At 36.8% G+C, this 18,470-nt stretch overlaps 1 protein-coding gene across 5 annotated transcripts in view; it reads right to left on the bottom strand.

Annotated features, from left to right (window-relative positions):
• The window catches only part of ZFPM2 (zinc finger protein, FOG family member 2), a 486,324-nt gene that overhangs the window by 164,700 nt on the left and 303,154 nt on the right, over positions 1-18,470 (bottom strand). For all 5 annotated transcript variants that reach the window (XM_019032829.4, XM_019032830.4, XM_063709438.1 and 2 more), the window contains one exon: positions 7,753-7,864. In XM_019032829.4, the coding sequence (XP_018888374.4) occupies positions 7,753-7,864 (112 nt within the window). The remainder of the gene's footprint in view (positions 1-7,752; positions 7,865-18,470) is intronic.

The raw sequence follows: 18,470 nt of genomic DNA, 5'->3' as shown, positions 1-18,470 counted from the left end.
CTGACAAAGATACTTTGGGGGGTAGCTTTCAAGATTAGCATCTCTTTGAATGACAAGCTAACATCCTTGAATGATAGTGAGTCACCTCTCAAAGACCCCACTCTTCATTTCTCATTTTTATACTTATAAAACTGATATATTCTTAGTTCTTATCATTTGCCAGGATTCTAACTGGGTTTCTACCGTTAAGAGACAGAAGCTTCATTCATGCATGGATCCAGGGTGGTTTAGGATATTTTTTTTTCTCCAAAACAGGATAGCACATCTAATCAACTAAGGTAATTAGTGGGATTATTGTGCAGGGCTATTTACCAACATTTCATTAAGGAAACTCACAGTGATGCTGATATAAAAACAAATGTATTTTTCACATCATATAGCATATAGTAGTCATAACTAAAGACAATAAACTATTCAGTACACCCAGACTCAGATTGAAATAACATCAATAAATCACTAACATAACAGTAAAAACAGTAAATGCACAGTAAGAAATGGAAATGACACAAGGCTCACTATTTGCAGAAGTTGCTCCCATTCTGCAATTTGCAACAGACAGCTCTATTTTAAATAACACAGTCACTAGTGGGGTCACTTGTCTTGACCTTAAGAACCCCTTAGAAATGACAATTTGAATCAAAACTGTGGTTTTTAAAAAGCAGCCATTTTTACGATCATAGATTCCTAGGAAAGGAATAATAAATTGCTCACTCCTCAAAATATTAATAGAACGTAACCAGAAAAAGCCTCAGATGTTCATGAAACATGGGTTTTCGGCATCGCGTTATCCTGTGGTGCTCTGCAATCAATTACTGTTATACCACCATCATTAATAATTTTCTTAATGAAAATGATTCTGTTGATCTCCGTTGTATTTTAATTATCAGAGTTAAGCATAATTACACTGCAGCTCTGAGCTGGCATGTGGACTCCTTTAGGGCGCAATTTTGTTTTAACACACTGATAATGTAATTTTACATTGTGTCAGTTTGTTTGGTTATTATCCAGTTGTACAATTCCACTGTATTCCTGATAACAGATAATAACCTTAGTACCTCCTATATCCTGAAGTCATTTAAAAAGCAATATTGGAATTCTGTGACTAGCTAACTTAATCGCCTTATGATTTTATAATTCCCACTGCTAAATATTTAGTTCGGGCACTCACCCTCTTTCAAGAATACTGTAAAATTAGACAATGGTTAAACATTTTCTATGAATTACTGAATAGTCAAATAAATGTGTAAAACATGAATGCAAATTTTTCCTTTTAAATTAGTTTATTATTTATACAACATTATACCCTCTAGGTAAAGTTAAACATTAACTTTTGGGCTACTCTGAAAATTGGCTGCCACATTAGACAAAGCTATTGTTTGAAAATTCTAGTAACATGCAACAGATTATCTATTTTAAGGTGGAACATGGTTCGGACTTTTACAAGAATCTTTGTAATGAAAGACATTTGTTTTGAAAATTTAATTTAGAGAGTGTGCAGGAAGTTATTTACTCAAGCTAAATCATACTAGAATTTCTGTCATTATTTCAATGGTGGCTAGAATAGGCCCTTGGACATAAAAGACATTCAAAAATGGTTAAATTAACTAATTGCATGCTTAAATTCGTAAGAACCTTGCAAAATCAGAACTTTGAAGACTGTCATAGTATGATTTTGAGATTGCTGTGCAGTCGTCTACATGATTTGAAATTGCTGTGGTCTTAGAAACAACAAAGAAATTAGCATAAACTATTGCTGCCACTGCTGTTTTAGTGTTTGAATAATCTCTTTAAAATCAAGCCAAAGAATGGGAAAAAAAAATTGCTGATAAACATGTATGCAAATTTGCAAAGAAAGGCAATAACCTGTAACCTTGGCTTAGTAAATGGCATCTTCCAAAATTTTGTTGATTGTACAATTGGGAATTGAAGTCAACAAGCTTAAGATTGAATCCCAACTTCTTCATTTTAACTTACTTAACCCATCGAAACCTAAATTTATTCATCTGTAAAATGGGAAAAGCACTGTTTCGATACCATGAATTTGTATTGTAAGCAAGAAAATGTACATAAAGTGATTAGAACAGTGTCTAGAATAGAACAAAGATTAATAAATAGTAATTGCTATTATTAGTATTAATAATATCATCATTTTCATCTTTATACTAGCATTATATATAAGACTTTCACTAAAATAAAAGTATCACGTGCCCAAGAAAAAAATCCAATGATATGCTCCCGTACAGGCTTCAGGTCTCTAATTCTGTGACACAGATCTCTGCAAATATTTTGTGGGTTCAAAGTGACTGAATAAGACTTGTAGAAGTCTTCGCTATAAATACGATATCACTATATGCTTGATACCAACATGGAGGCCTGGCTTCATTTTCTCTCAGTGTGTACTGACTTATGACCACAAGGACTGCTTGTATGATAATCAGCAACATAATATTGATCATAACCTCTGCAATCATGTAAATGGGTGCTTCACAAAAATCCTGCATGGTAGCCATTGCTATTCCATTTTCACAGCTGAGAAAATCAAGATTAGAGTGGGCAAGTGATTTGTCTAAGGTTACACATGAAATATAGATTTTTATAATAATATTGTGGCTTCGCATATAAAGAAATATTATGTTGTTGAGGTGAGAGTGAGGGTTAGCAGATACTTTTTCACTCCCTTGATTGACAGTGTTTATTCTCTTAATCTGGAGACCTAGAGAATGTGGCTACTTTGAAATAACAACTACGAGAAAATTGAAAAACTAAACAATGTAATTATCCCCGATTTGAAGCTGAGTGATTAAACCCACATGGAAGATGCTAAAGGTGTAATTTTAAATATCCTTAAAACGTAAAATTCTAAGTACACTATTTGTTTTTCATATGAAAAGGTCACCATACTTTGCAAACGGTAGATAGCATATAATAAGGAAAGGTAAAGAAGTAGATCATCAGTGCTCAACAGACAGTGGATTTTAGGAGTAAGTGGGCAGGCCTTTGCTCACCCTACTCTCCAGCAGAGCTCCTTTTAACTTCAGCATTATGCTTTTTAGTATTTTTCCATTGAGATAAGTAAATTAGAATTATCTGGAGTCTGTTGAGAATAATGGCAAAAAACAGACGACCCAACAGGTCTGGTCCATCAATGTCTGGATGACCTAATTACTTTCTGGAATGACAAGGGGTAGGTGAGGCAGGAACAATGTACATCAGATTCGAATGTTAATGCCAACTACTATACTTTTAAAAATTTTTATAAAACAAGATGATGGCAACCTGTCAAAAAGCACTAAGTGATATAATACAATTCTATTTTATAATAATTATTTGATGGACACGCTGACAAGGAGAGATTTATAGTCATATTTAATTTTGTTACTAGCCTACATTTAGGAACACTTTAGGAAGCAAGCATGCCTCCTAGATGGTAATAGTTAAACATTAAATGGGCCTATTTTCACACCATAAGAAAACACTATCAAAAATCTCAGTCAAGGCATTTTTGCAAAATGTCGCACATCTGCAATTTATCTTCTATTTGTAAACAGATACTGATATGTTCTCAGATAGCCAGGTCCTATAATAATGATTTGGCATTGAGTTTATACGTAGTTTAGGTTTTTAGGAAAACAAACAAATAAATACAATTGTGGCATCAGGAATTTAATTTTCATCGTCCATGAGAGCTTTTTAGACTTTAGGAAATAATATGTGATACCTGGGAGCATGGATGTTGGCCCAACAAGCAACCACTCTTTTGTGGCAGCATATCCTTGGTTTTATTTAGGGAACTACCTCTCCTCCATTTCAGTGGCTCATGCAGGGTTAATTTTACTTTTAGGCCCCAGGCTGACTATGGCCTGCCTAGGAGAGTCGTAGTGATTAACTGGTTCAGGGAATGGTATGTGATGTGCTCTAATCACAAAACCCAGAAAAGCTCTCTTTTCACCGAAGTTGCTATGCTGGTGGAATAAGTCTGGAGCTTGCCACTACTTATCTGAGAATGATGCCCACACAAGAAAGAAGAGCCAGACTATAGAGAGAGAGAGTTTGGGGACAAAGTTTGAGCAACTGATTCAAGCAGTTCCTGACATCCAGAATATCCCTGGACTCTCAGTTATATGAGCAGATGAACCCATCTACCCCAAAACATACACACACACAATTTTTTGGCAGAAGCTAATTTCAGTTAGAATTCTATCACTTGAAAACAAAAGAGACCCAATTAATAAATAATATAGGCATTATGAAAATGCCACAAACATTGTGGAGTTTCAAGTTAACACTTGTCAACCCTTCCATCTTCAAAATGCTTTGGCTTTGAGGAGTCTTATCATACATACAGATTGTGGAGACAGACGACTCCTGAGTCCAGCGTGTTTGGATACGAGTAGGAGTGCCTCCCGGGATCATATTTTCCATGATCCAAACAATCCCTAGTAAAATCCCAGAATATTAAGGTATTGACACAACTTTGGGACATGCTCTGGGTGAGCTGTCTCCTCCCTCTAAAGGCACTCTAAATACTAGAAATTAGTTCCTGGCCTCTGAACCCCAGGTAGAAGATCAAATAAGAGTCTGGAGCAAAGTAGATAAAAATATATGTTGAAATGCAAATGATCAGGGTTTTTTGCTTTTGTTTTTTACTGCATAATTCTAGATCATTAATAGCAGCATCCATTGTGAGTTTTCAAGAGGGCTACGATAAATGATATTTGGTCATGGGGCTTTTTCTTTAATCTTACGGTTCCATGAAATACATTTTGGGAAATGCCACACTTTAATATATATATTTTGTGATTTCTAGGGATAAAAGCCCGAGTGGTTTTGATTGTTACTCATCATTTAACAGTGGCAAAGGGAAAGGCAGAGTCATGTAGTTCGAGGAGCACAAAATTTGGAGCTGTCAAGACATAGATTGAATTTAGCTCTATTGTTAGCTCTCTATGATCACAGGCAATCATGCCACCTCTCTAAGTCATAGGTGTAAAATGAGAAAATACTATCTATTTCATTGAGTTGTTTTGAAGCTTAATGCAGACAGAACATATTCTAGTATGTATCACTCCAACCCTAAGTTGGACAAATGTATGCTTGAATCCCACTCAATCACTTATTAGCCATGTGACCATGGCAAATTATTTACCCTACTTAAGTCTTTTATCTACCTTTGTAAAATGGGGTAGTATGTTGATTATCTCATAGGAGCTATTAAATAAGTATTAAGCTTTAAAAAGCATACGCAGTAGTTATTACAGTTCTTGCATTTGAACTGCAAAACCAATTGTTCTTGTAAGTTGAACGATGCCAAATTACCCTTTACAGGTTAAAACATTATTGAATAGCAGCAATTCATACAGTTCATCATCACAGTATGTGAAATGTCTATTTCAGTGTCTGGCAACCATTCATCATTTGTTCATCTGGTCAACCAATCTATATTTACTTAGTGCTTTTCTTGTACAGGTAGCATGCCAGACCAGGAATAGAAAGGTGACTAAGACACAATCTGTGCCCTCAGTAAATATAGAGTAGATTAAAGAAGCAAGCCATCACAGCTAAACTTTTTTACTTACTCCTTTTTGGACACATAAACTGTATATTCATGATCATGAAACAAGGTAACAGAGAATAATGAGAGAAGCACATACAATTTGGCATGAGAGCATCAAGAAGAGAATTCAAGGTATGCCCAATAAATGGTGGCTATTATCATCAATGTACAAGGTTAGCACATAGTTGGACTCAATGCATGCTTTACCAGTTAATTAATGAATTAATAAGCTTCTATTAATTACTCTAAGTTGTTTATTGCAAAAAGATATAAGGTATAGCCAACCATAAACACGTAAGTTTGCTCAAGTTAGCATACTCCACTAAATATAGAATTCCAATTCTGTTATACAGGTTCACATCCCTAATTAGAAAATCCAAAATCTTTCGATGGTTCCAAAATCCAAAACCTTTTGATCAACAACATGATGCCGCAAGTGAAATATTCCACAACTGACCTCATGCAATGGGTGGCAGTCAAAACTTAGTTTCATGCACAAAATTATAAAAATATTGTATAGAATTACCATTAGGTTATGTATAATTTGTGTTTATGAAACATAAATGACTTTCACATTTAGACTTGGGTCTCATTTACAAGATATCTCATTATGTACATGCAAATATTCCAATCTGAAAAAAAATCTGAAATCTGAAACACTCTGGTCCCAAGCAATTGGATAAGGGATACTCAAAATATATAACAATTATCTCTACTAAAAGAATAGCTGATTTAAAAATGCAACGAATTTGAATCATAAATGGGGACCAGGTATTGCCATGTTTCCCCCATACTATATTGATACAATGAAGATAAAATATTGTACAACAGAAATTTGTCCCCAACAAGTGGTCCTACATTCCAAGGTATCTTTTGTATTCTGAATGTCGGCATTGGTAAACTGATTCCCTATACCATTTCTTTTCACTTTGATAGATTATATTGGCATATCCTGAGAAAATCTCACATCCCTTTTAGCTGAAAGCTCCCACCAGCATACCACAGGTATTCCGGGTTAGAAAATTAGTGGGTATGGGACCAGTAATTATAGAAGGAAAAAAGTATAATCAGATCCTGGTGTGCAGATTGTTTTTTTTTTTTAGCTTGCAAATTCCCTCTTTCCGGTGTTTCAACTTTCAAAGGCTTATGGTAGTTTAGAGACAATCCTCTTATAAGTGTACAAATTGTAATGATTATAGGAACAAGTTGTAATTGTTTCTAGCAAGTTTTTAAGAGTCTTTGATGTTATGATTAGTGTTTTATATGTTAATATATTGATAGGGGTGCTTATTTGTTTGTTCCCTTGTATGCTTTTATGGTTTCTAGGTTCAATGTGCAAATACATCTTTGATCTCAGTAGGTCTATTTGGTTTAAAAAGAAAGCCAAGAGAAATTAAACATGAGAAGCACAAGGTTTTGTAATATTTATGAAGAAGTGAGATTAGGGATTATACTGTAAGAGTACAGAGCTAGGACCAAGACTTGAATGTGGAGAAAAGTGCCCCAAAACTACACCACACGTGAGGAAGGTCCTGTGCTATGGACAGCCAGCCCCACAATGTGCCATCATGGAGCTGCTGCTCCTTTGTAGCCAGGGTGCAGCTACATGACACAGTCTGGGTTGATGTCACACTGAGCAAATCAAAGGCAATGCCCTGCAAGTCATCAGCTTCCTCTTTAGAGTTTGCCTCCTGCCCTTCAGAAATCACCATGGGGAAGAATTCTGTCTTTGCAAAGGTTTCATTTCCAGCTATCCTCTCATCATGCATGACTTCAGGAAACTGGCTAGAATGTAGCGCCTCTTGGACCATGCACCTTGACACAAATTGTTAAATTTAGAAGGATTTTACTTTTTGATAGATAATGTCTAAAAGGAGAAATTGGAGTTTCGTCAAACCTGGCTATCAATGATACTAAAAGCAAGAGAAAGGTATTAGTCAAGCCACTCAAATACAGGGTTAGGTAAATGTATAAGGCACTAAGTAAATTAATGGTATGTCACTTTTTGTTTCATGTTGTACAGAAAAAAAAGAAAAACAGGCGGCTTTACTGAAAATACACATTAGAGGAACTCAAATGGGAAAAAAGGAAGAGGATCAAATTATACTTTGTACTTCCATTCCAGCTCTTCTGGTGCTGTTTTGCAACGCTCAGGTTTTAATACTTCCAAAGAGAGAGGGAAACAATCTTGCATTTACCTTTGCTGTACACAATGCAGTTGTTTTTGTTGTCTTCCACTCCTTGCCAAGTCACATCCAGCAACCACTTGGGACCAGCAGTCAGCACCATTGGGACCTGAGCCTTTGTCTTCTGTAGAAAGAATGATAACAAACAGATGCCATTTGCTTCCGTTGATTAAAAACTTGAATAATAACTGTACTAATCATTTTATTTTTACAAACAACTAAATCTCCCAAACCATAATCCAAGTCCTTATTCCCGTCTCATGATATCTTTTTAAGACGACAGAAGCTGTAAAGCTTTACTGCTTTCACTAATCTGAATGGTAGAAATATTATCAAGGATTTTTTTTTTTCCTAAATGATACTGAATCAGATCTCCAAGATTAGACAGATCTCTTGTGGCTCTGAATTATAAAGAGAATGCAGATGACTTTCATTGCAAAGAGCAGAGTGTTTAGAAGTGAACTTTAGACACATTGTACTTTACTATCAACAGGATCTCACTATTTCCTGAAACAGACAGGAAAGAATTTAAAGAATCAGGATCCATTTCAAAGCTCTGTCTTGAGCAACATTTATATTAGAGTAAGAACTTATTCTGAATGAATAATGAAATCTACCCAACCCCCTAAGTGTGGATATGTAGTCTCACTGTAACTGAAATAATAATAATGCTAATGATGCACCATACATTGTCTCCAGAAAGACTGTAAAAGAGGAATCGTGAATAAATTCAAATGCAGAGCAACTAAAGCATGACATCCCTTGCTCTGAGAACCACAGAAGCACGGAGACAAGTGCTATAATTCTAACAAAGTATTTTTAGTGTATATGTTAAATAGAAGGCTCAAAATAGTCACAATTTTTGGCTGTTTGGCATCCAAATTATTTATCTGTAAAACTCCGTGGATAAATTTACATGGCTGGAAATAAACTGGGGAGGAAATAAGTATGTCTCAGCAAGACTGTGTTTCCCGATGAGTCACAGTGAACCGGCATTCACTTTTATCATTCTCCAGTCCATGTTCTGTATATCAAACATCATGAAACCACAACACAGAGCACAATACAAGGGTCTCAAGGTAATTTTTGAACTGAATTTTCACCTAGATATGATCCTGCCAAAGAGATCTCAGCCCATTCTGGGACTTTTCCACATGATGCATGCTATCACAAATTTCCCAAATTGGCCTTAACAAGTATTCACTTGAGGAGTTCCACATAATCTGGTGATTTCAAAACTTTCAGGAATCTGGAAAACCCATTTCACCTGCCTCATGACAACAACGATAGCACATAAAACACTGATCCATTGTTAACTGCAAAGCCGTACTGAAAACTATGCATAAAATGAATGCTGACCCATTTATTAAAATCTCAATTATATTACAAATGTTAAAACTACCATAAAATATACTGTTTAATGGAAAAATAAACCATGATGGATTTAAAAAGAAGTCTGAAAAAAAACTACTTCAAATATTAAAACAAAGAGTATAAACTATAACTAAATCAAGTATAACAAATTCTAATACATTAATCTTTAATATTTATATTTTGATTCATCGTGGAGTCTTAATTTTTCAACTATGTATCTTAATAGTTGGCAAAGATAACCATGAAGCAGTTCTCTAAAAGCCTTGTGAAAAAGACGTAATTTTATATTCTACGTATATTTTAACAATATAGACAAAAATGTTATCAAGTTATCCCTATTGTTATCAGTCTGACGAACCATTATTTTGTATTTCAATTTTCAAAATAGAATTAGAGGAGAAACAAACTTGTTCTATATGAAATGACAGTGATCTAAATCCAATTAAATATTAGGTCCTAATGATGCATATTTTGCTCTCCTTTCACTATCAGACTGACAGATAAATCCATAGATCAGGATCTGGCGGTCGGGTGTGGTGGCTCACTCCTACAATCCCAGCACTCTGGGAGGCTGAAGTGGATGAATCACTTGAGGCCAGGAGTTTGAGAGCAGACTGGCCGAGATAGTGAAATCCCGTCTCTACTAAAAATACACAAATTAGCCAGGTGTGATGGTGCATGCCCATAATCCCAGCTACTTGGGAGGCTGAGGCAGGAGAATTGCTTCAACCCAGGAGGTGCAGGTTGCAGTGAGCCGAGATCGCGCTACTGTACTCCAGCCAGGGCGACAGGGCTAGACTCTTGTCTCAAACAAAACAATACAAAACAAAACAAAACAAAACAAAACCCCAAAGGATCTGCAGCTCTCCAGGCACAGGCAGAACAAGTCGGAGGAAGGAGTCCACCATTTCAGGAAGCCTATGCAGGGGGCACTCAGTGACTTATTTGTAACATCCACTCTTTTCTGATTTTACATAATCGATTTCAAAACAGGCACCTGGCCTATTTTTCCCAGATTATCTTATTTCATGAAAAATAATTATTTTAAATTATTTAATCAACCTGTTTCATAGTTCTTAAAAATCCTATGAATTTCGACACAGTAAATTAGCTTTTATAATAATTTCATAGATAATATAAAAAATAGATAGTGATCACTTACATTCTTTAGAGAATCTTTTAGTATAAAGTAAATCAATTGATTTTCCAAAACCATAATCTTCCATTCATTTCACAAATAAGCAAACTCAATCCTGTGCCTTGTGCTAGGAATATAAGTATGTCTTTTTTGGTGAAGGATACAGATACATTAAAAATGTTTAATGTAATGTGAAAAGTACCATGGTAGGAAGTGCTAAGACATGTGTCAATTGTTTCGGGGTCAATGAGGAAAAGAGAAAAACTCCCATCCTTTGCAGTCTGGGGACACATCATAGAAGAGGCAACATTCGGGCAGGATTTTAAAGGATAAACAGGAAGAATGTGCAGTTGCTGGAAACAGTGTGGGCAAAGGCTGAACAGTCTATAACAAAGTCAAGTGTGCAGGAAATGGGAGTTCTGGGACTGTGGTTAAAGTTCTTATGAAGTCTTTAGCACTCTTTTTGCTATGTAGAAAGCACTAGAAAAGTATTATCTATCATAATCATCATTAATATTATTGTTATTGATAAATGGAAAGAACGTAATAGCATATGTATCTGGCAGGGCAGGTTATAAACAGATTTTAAAAGACCTTGATGTATTAGGTAAAACTTCTTGTGCTTAATTCTGTAAGCAGAAGGAAGCCAATAAAGATTTTTTAGGGAGATGGAATAAGGGTACTACTGTTTAGGCTACTTGTGCAAGGATTTTGTTAGGTACTTCCCTTACTTACCTAGTCCTCATGTATATTTTCAGATAAGAAAATTGCAACTGAAAAATTAAATAATATCCCTTAGGTCAAATGCTGGTAGGTGGCAGAGGGCACAGCCAATATTTATATTAGCTTTGTTTCCAAATATTACCACCCCTAGGGTGAACAACCACCCTGGTTTTTCTGGAACTGAAAGGTTTCCCAGGAGGCTGTACTTTCAATGCTAAAATTGAAAAGTCTTGGGCAATTTAGGATGAGTTTTTCCACTCCCCCCTCCCTCCAACCACCACTACTACTACTAAAACAATATTAATGGTTTACTTGTTGGCTATTGAGGTAAGCATTTCACTTGAATGGTCTTTTTTGATTTTTACAACTCCAGAAGTTAGGTACTAACATTTTCTCCATTTTCTACATAAGCAAATTAAGGATTAGATGAACTGATAATGTGAGTAAAATATAAAAGTAATCAATTCATGTATTTCCTAATGGTAAGTTAGGCATTATATATTTTAAAACTCTGGCAAACATTTATTTTGCCTGGGTACAAGTAGAATTGGATTTATTAAAATATTGAGAAAACAATTTATTGTAGTCCAAATCAATAAGGCAGAAGAAAAAAATGGAGCAAAGACTTGCTGAAAGCTATACTCAAGCTGTAAAGTAAATAATAAGTAGATAAAAAATCTCAAGGGACCAGTTATTACAGCTTTGAGAAGGTAAGTCAATTTCTTTCTGAAGAAGTCAACTTTTGTAGAGATTGACGGACTTCAAAGAAGATTACCAAGCGTGAGAAGGAAGGAGTTAGCCAGGATTATATGAAATCTACACTCCAGAAAAATCCATGAATAGAAAATAACAATAATATCCACATTGATCATTAGGTTCACTTCCCATGTCTCCAACATAAGAATTCATAAAATTCTAGAATGCTAAGAGCTAGAAGCTACTTTAAAGTTCATTAATTCTCAGATATCACAAACAAGGAAAGTCAGGCCAAAATTTTTATCTCATACTCTACAATGGGTACAATTGGCACAACATTTTGGGAAAAGAGAACAGATATAAAAGGTGTGGTAGGCAGGAAAATGGTCTCCCAAAGATGGCTATTCCCTAATCCTCTGGAACCTGTGCATATGCTACCTTACTTGACAAAAGGTATTTCAGAGAGGTGATTAACTTTTTGTACCATGAGATGGTGAGATTATCCTAGATTATCCAGATGGGCCCAGTCTAATCACATAAACCCTTAGAATTAGAAGTGAAAGGCAAGAGTAAATCCAAGAGATTCAACATGAAAAAAAAATGCCATCTGCTTTTGCTACCGTTAAAGAGGGGGACTGAGAGCAGAAACTAAAGAATGTAGTGGTGTCTAAAAACTGAGAATGGCCTCCAGTTTACAGGAAGCAAGAAACAGGAACTTCAGCTCTAAAACATCAAGGTACCAAATGTTGCCAACAATCTGCATGAATGAGCACGAAATGGATTCCCTCCTAGAACCTCCAGAAAGGAATGCATCAGGAAGACTGACACCTTGATTTTAGTCTGGCAAAATCTGTACTCATATTTCTGATCTACAGGATATGAGATAATAAATTTCTGTTGTTTTAAGCCCTCAAGTCTATGGTAGTGTGTTTCAGCAGCAATAGAAAGCTAACACAAAATATATCCACATTTATTGATTACAGTTAAAACAAAAACAACTAAATTTCTTATCAAGTGTGCTCAAAAGTGTGAAATAGCTTCCCGTTAGTTGAAATAACATCAAATATACCTTGTTATTCCACAATCATTGATCATTTATTTATAAGTCATTATGAAGCAGGATATTTCCCTGACCCCTTCACAGGACTCGCAACAGGGGTGCCCCATTTATTCAGCCTGCTGCTCTCATCTCCTCGCGGGAGGGAGCACATGAGCGAACAAGTATGGAAACTGGAGTGAACAAGCACTGGAACCAGTCAGCCGCTTCAGTGCCAGTGGGACCAAACTCCATTCACTTGGACCTGCTGTGTTCCACCTCTTGCAGGAGGGAGTGCGCAGGTGAGCAGGTGCAGGAAGCAGCCAGATGCTTTAGTGCCAGCAGGAGTGAACTCCATGCAGGCCCCACAGCAGCATACAGGCAGGGGTGACTGTGACTCCCAAAGCCCCAGAGGGCTTGTTACAGTGCTATTTTAGCTCTGCTGTCTGTAGTCAGCTTAACTGTTAACAGTTCAGTGGGTCCTTTGCTTTTTCATGTGAGGTGGCTACTCATCACCAGCGAGGGCAAAGGGCCAGTGTGACATCCTTTTGTTTCCTCACTCATGGCTCCCAAGCTCTTGTCTGGTGGTCTGGGAAAAATGGGGTTGCATGAACAAATTGAAGGATGGTAAATGCAGGGGATTTTATTGTCTACGAAAGTGGCTCTCAGTGGGAAGGGGAGCTGAAAAGGGGACGGGGTGGGTAGGTAATCTTCCCCTGAAGTCCGACCGTCTCTGGCCAGATTCTTCTCCAAAGTTGCACCATCAAACCATCCCTTTGAAGTCAAGCTGCTTCTCTCCAACATCCAGCCGTAGTCCTGTCTACCAGCTGAGGCTGGGGTTTTTATAGGCACAGGATGGGACAGTGTAGGTGGTTGAGGAAAAGGCAACATTTGAGTGGGAAAACAGGGATAGAAGTTCTCACTTTGGGCCACAGTTTCAGGCTTTTTGGCTTGAGGGCGGGGTTTTTGCCAGCGACCCACCCTTTTCTGCCTAGAATTTCTCTGCCTCCTGTTCCCATCAATTAGAGATACTGTGTTCTTGCTTTAAAATACAAGCAAATACACAATGGTGACTGTAATAATTCCTGCTTATAAAATCAGATATATCATATCCTGAATCATCATTGACTTTACAGTTGAAGTATAACAAAAGGACATTACTGTTTTTGGAGTCACATTATCTAGGTTTGAATCCTGACACATGCCACTGGTAGCATCTATGACTAGAAAACCACTTAAGTGTTCTGAACTTCAGAATGGACATCAGCACGGTGGGGCTAATTTTTATTTCAGAGGCTTTTGAATGAAGTAACTAGCAAAGTACCTAGTACTCTACAGATGCAGATCAAACTTTTGCTGAATAGCTACATTAATAAATGAAATAAAACACACAAAAAAGCATTTACTGAATCCCACTATTTCTCAGGCTCTGGTCATATTTGTGGTGATTAGCATAGATGTCCAGACAAAAACTATTTTTTTTTTTTTTTTTTTTTTTTGAGATGGAGTCTGGCTCTGTCGCCCAGGCTGGAGTGCAGTGGCGCAATCTCAGCTCACTGCAAGCTCCGCCTCCCAGGTTCACGCCATTCTCCTGCCTCAGCCTCCCGAGTAGCTGGGACTACAGGCGCCCGCCACCACGCCCGGCTAATTTTTTGTATTTTTAGTAGAGACGGGGTTTCACCATGTTAGCCAGGATGGTCTCGATCTCCTGACCTCGTGATCCGCCCGCCTCGGCCTCCCAAAGTGCTGGGATTACAGGCGTGAGCCACCGCGCCCGGCCAAAAACTTTTTATTATCTAACTGAAAGGTTGTGATAGTTATTATGGCTACTGATCAGTGAGTTCCAACTCTTCAATTTCCAGATCTCTTTTAAAGTTGGATCTGGCCACATGGCCTTGCTTGACCAGTGAAATTGAAGAAGTGGCTTGTGTCACTCCTACACAGAACCCATAAGATCCAATGGCCAATTCACCATTATGCCTTGCTTTTGCCGAAGCAATCATGGAAACAAAGAGGTGGACTGGCAACCACAGTGGTCAGGGAGTATGAGAAAGAAATGAACTTTTTCATGTACAAAGCTGTTGTAGTATTAGGGTTGCATACAGCCTCAGCAAAACCTAGCTTATTCTCACTTATACAAAGTTTTTCTCCATTTTTTCCATTTTGAAATATTGAATTTTTACAGGTTCAAGTTTGTATTTTGTCTGTATCTAGGCAGTCTTTTCCAGTAATAAATCAATTCAAGGTACATAACAATAGCCTTGAATTTCACTTAAACTGGAATGTCTTCTTTTTTTAAAAAAAGAAATCTTGTGCACTTTTGAGGCTCCACATTGTACATTTTAAAATTCTACACTCCTGGACACGGTTTGAACCCAGAGTTTCACGTTTAGACAGCCCACAACTAGACAAACTTGACAAGGACAAAATGGGTCAAAAGTGTCATTTCTTAGGAATAATTAAAATCATCTAATGTGGATGAGAGAGGTCAGACTAGCATCCACTTCTCACTAACCTTTAGAGTTACTGGACCGACAAAGGAGGAAGCCTTCAATAAACGTTTATAGTCAAGCCAAAAGGTTAATGGAGATAAAAGTAGACAGCCCAAAGGTAAATAATAGAGGACTAACCCAAGAAACTGGTGACATAATGTTGTCCCAGGGATTCCAAATTTTGCTGGAAAAAAAAGATATTGAGGATTTCCAAAAGGAGGGTTAGAAAGAGCTGAAAGTCATAGGAAAATCTTCCCATGAGATGAGCTTATTTTTACATTACATCCATTTAATAGAAGTAGAAGTGTTATTTGATTAAAAAATTGGCCTCCATTGACTTTAGTTTAGGAAATACAACAAAAATACCATTAGAGAATCTCATGCCAATGCCGTGAGATATAGTTTCATGCTGTTGAAAATGCTTTTGGTGTGTGGCTTCCTTAACGGGGTAACAGATCAAAAGCACTGAGGCCTGTTTGGCTAAATACTGCTCTTTTAACAATTCATAGCTGTTTATATTCTCTCAGCTATAAAGCGTATTTGACAACAGGCCTAGAGGATTTCTAAAATTACTATAGACATTACATTTATATTGTGAGAACCAGAAACACACACACACATACACACACACGCACACACATTTCCTTGCCCTTAGGAATTGTACACCACCACCACTGCCAACCCCCCAACTCAATTATTCCCTACATTTAAATGAAAAAATGGTGCTGTACGCGATTTGACCTTGTACAACCACACAAAATTTTACACAGTAAAAGTTTCAGTTAATGTATCCAAGCAGTTCTCCACCCTGGAATTCAATTCAAATTCAATCTGACAGTCAGGAAAATATTGTATCACTCTCCTTTTAACTATGTGAAATCTCTAGGGACAGTGAATTGAATTTGAAAATTTCCCTCACCAACAGCTATGGGGGCATAACAATTTAAAATCTTGGACTACTTAAGACTGGGGAAAATATGCCCAGGAATAATTCAAGACCTTATACAATTGAATTTTCAGTAATCCTGGCATGGTCTAGAGTCTCAACATTATTAATGTGACTGGAACTATACAACTTTTAGTATGATAATTTCCACCCAACAAAATAGTGCTTTTTAGTAAATGTCATTTAGCAAGTTAAGCTTTTGAATGTTAAACCAAGTGAAAGTTTGCACTTGATGCTATTGAGGCAAAGGGGCTTTCTTTCTTTCTTTCCTTCCTTCCTTCCCTCCCTCCCTCTTTCTTTCTTTCTTTTCTTTCTTTCTCTTTCTTTCTTTTTTTTTCAGAAAATAGAGTGTCATTTTAAACTACATAAACAAAATCATTCCATTCCATGTGATCCTGTAGGGTCAACATTATTGATATGATATAAAAACAGGTTCTCAGGCTGGGCGTGTAATCCCAGTACTTTGGGAGACTGAGGTTGGTGGATCGCCTGAGGTCAGGAGTTCGAGACCAGCCTGGCCAACATGGTGAAACCCTGTCTCTACTAAAATTACAAAAAACATTAGCCAGGTTTGGTGGTGGGCACCTGTAATCCCAGCTACTTGGGAGGCTGAGGCAGGAGAATGCTTGAATCTGGGAGGCGGAGGTTGCAGTGAGCCGAGATTGCACCACTGCACTCCAGCCTGGGGTATAAGAGTGAAAGTCCAACTGAAAAAAAAAAAAAAAGGTTCTCACAGATAACACCTGAATATTACCCATGACCAGTTAATGTTAAGTACCAAACACAGTGAGCCATGTCACTTGCTTCAATTAAAATCTTGTGATTCTATTGAAAAATGGAGTAAAATGGCCACCGAATTAAATTGGGATGTCCTTTAAGTGAGAGTTGCAAAGTGCGCATGTGTGTATATGTGATTCTATATATAAGGAGATTTCAGCAAGTAACTTAGAAAACTTCCAAACTCCTATTAAAAGAACCTATCTTATTTGTGTTTATTGTTTGGGAAATAACAAAACTCAACTTCTTAAAACATTATCAAAGTTGCACTGCTTGAAAAAAATTATATGCTATACCTACTTTTGAAACTGAAGCTCAACAATATTAAGAATACTCCTAAATTAGAAAATATGTGAAAAGGACAAGTGGGAAAGACATTAGCAACATCCTATAACGAGAACCACTACACTATATAATTAGGCACAGAATAGATTTATGAATGGAGATTCCAGGAAGATTTCATTAAATTAGAGTTTTCTTGGAGCACAGTTCTACAAAATATCCTGTAAGAACAGCATGAGAGTGAAATTCCAGAGAACTTCTGCTAACAAATGTCTTCGAGTAGAATGTGGTATGTGGGATCTCAAATATGATAAGAGACTTTTCAAAAACAAAATGAGTGTGAAATAAAATGATAGAATTCTTGGCTATTATGTCCATACTCCTTATGTCAGACAGTTTTATCTCTATGAACCAAAAATTTAAATAATCATTATCTCTGAGGTATATTTGCTTTTAGTTCTCAAATTGTTGGAACATATTATCTTAACATGAGTCACTGCTTGAATATAGGAATTTCAGCATAAGAAGTAATGATCCTGTTAGAAGAGAAAATACAAATAGTTCTACAGATATGGGCTATTAAAAACAATCTGTTTGCTCCCAAATATCATTTCATGATATTTTAAAAAATAATATAAAATTATTCTTCAAGATTACTCACTCTAAAGATATAGATATTTCATTTTCAAATGGGAAGAATCTCTAGATGAATATAAACATCTAAGCTATTCAGATATTTATTATACTTTCATTTTCCAGAAAGAATAGACTCATTTCTCTTTCCCTTTTGCCAACTTCACTCCCACAGCCTCATCTGTTCCCCACATACATTTGGCTCCGAAGAGGAACTACTCCCTCCAAACTGGCAATCATTAACTTCAACCTTTTATTTTATACAGCTCTGAAAGTCACAGGGTGTTTAAGGAGTGTTGTTTTGCTCCTGGCAGAATTTCTGGGCTTGCACCTAGTGCAATGTGCAAAAAGTGTGTCAGTGCTGAATCTCTGGGAAGAGAAAAGTAAATTGCTCTTGAGTACCCCTTCTTACATAAGGCTGTCACATAAACCTGTGGCAGGGTTCAGGGATCCAGAGAGCTGTGGTACCAGCTGTGTGACCTGAGGCCAGTCACTTAACCTCTGAAGGTCTCAGCTTCCTTCTCTGTTAAGATGACCTCATATGTACTACAGCTTCATAACGATATTATTATAAGACTTTTTACTGTAGAATTCCCATCAAATCTTACTCAAATTCTGAGTATGGAGAAGAAA

The sequence above is a fragment of the Gorilla gorilla genome, chromosome 7, assembly GCF_029281585.2.
Source record: "Gorilla gorilla gorilla isolate KB3781 chromosome 7, NHGRI_mGorGor1-v2.1_pri, whole genome shotgun sequence".
Lineage (NCBI taxonomy): Eukaryota > Metazoa > Chordata > Mammalia > Primates > Hominidae > Gorilla > Gorilla gorilla.
The sequence above is the reverse complement of the archived record's forward strand: the minus strand, read 5'-3'. Positions and strand labels throughout refer to the sequence as shown.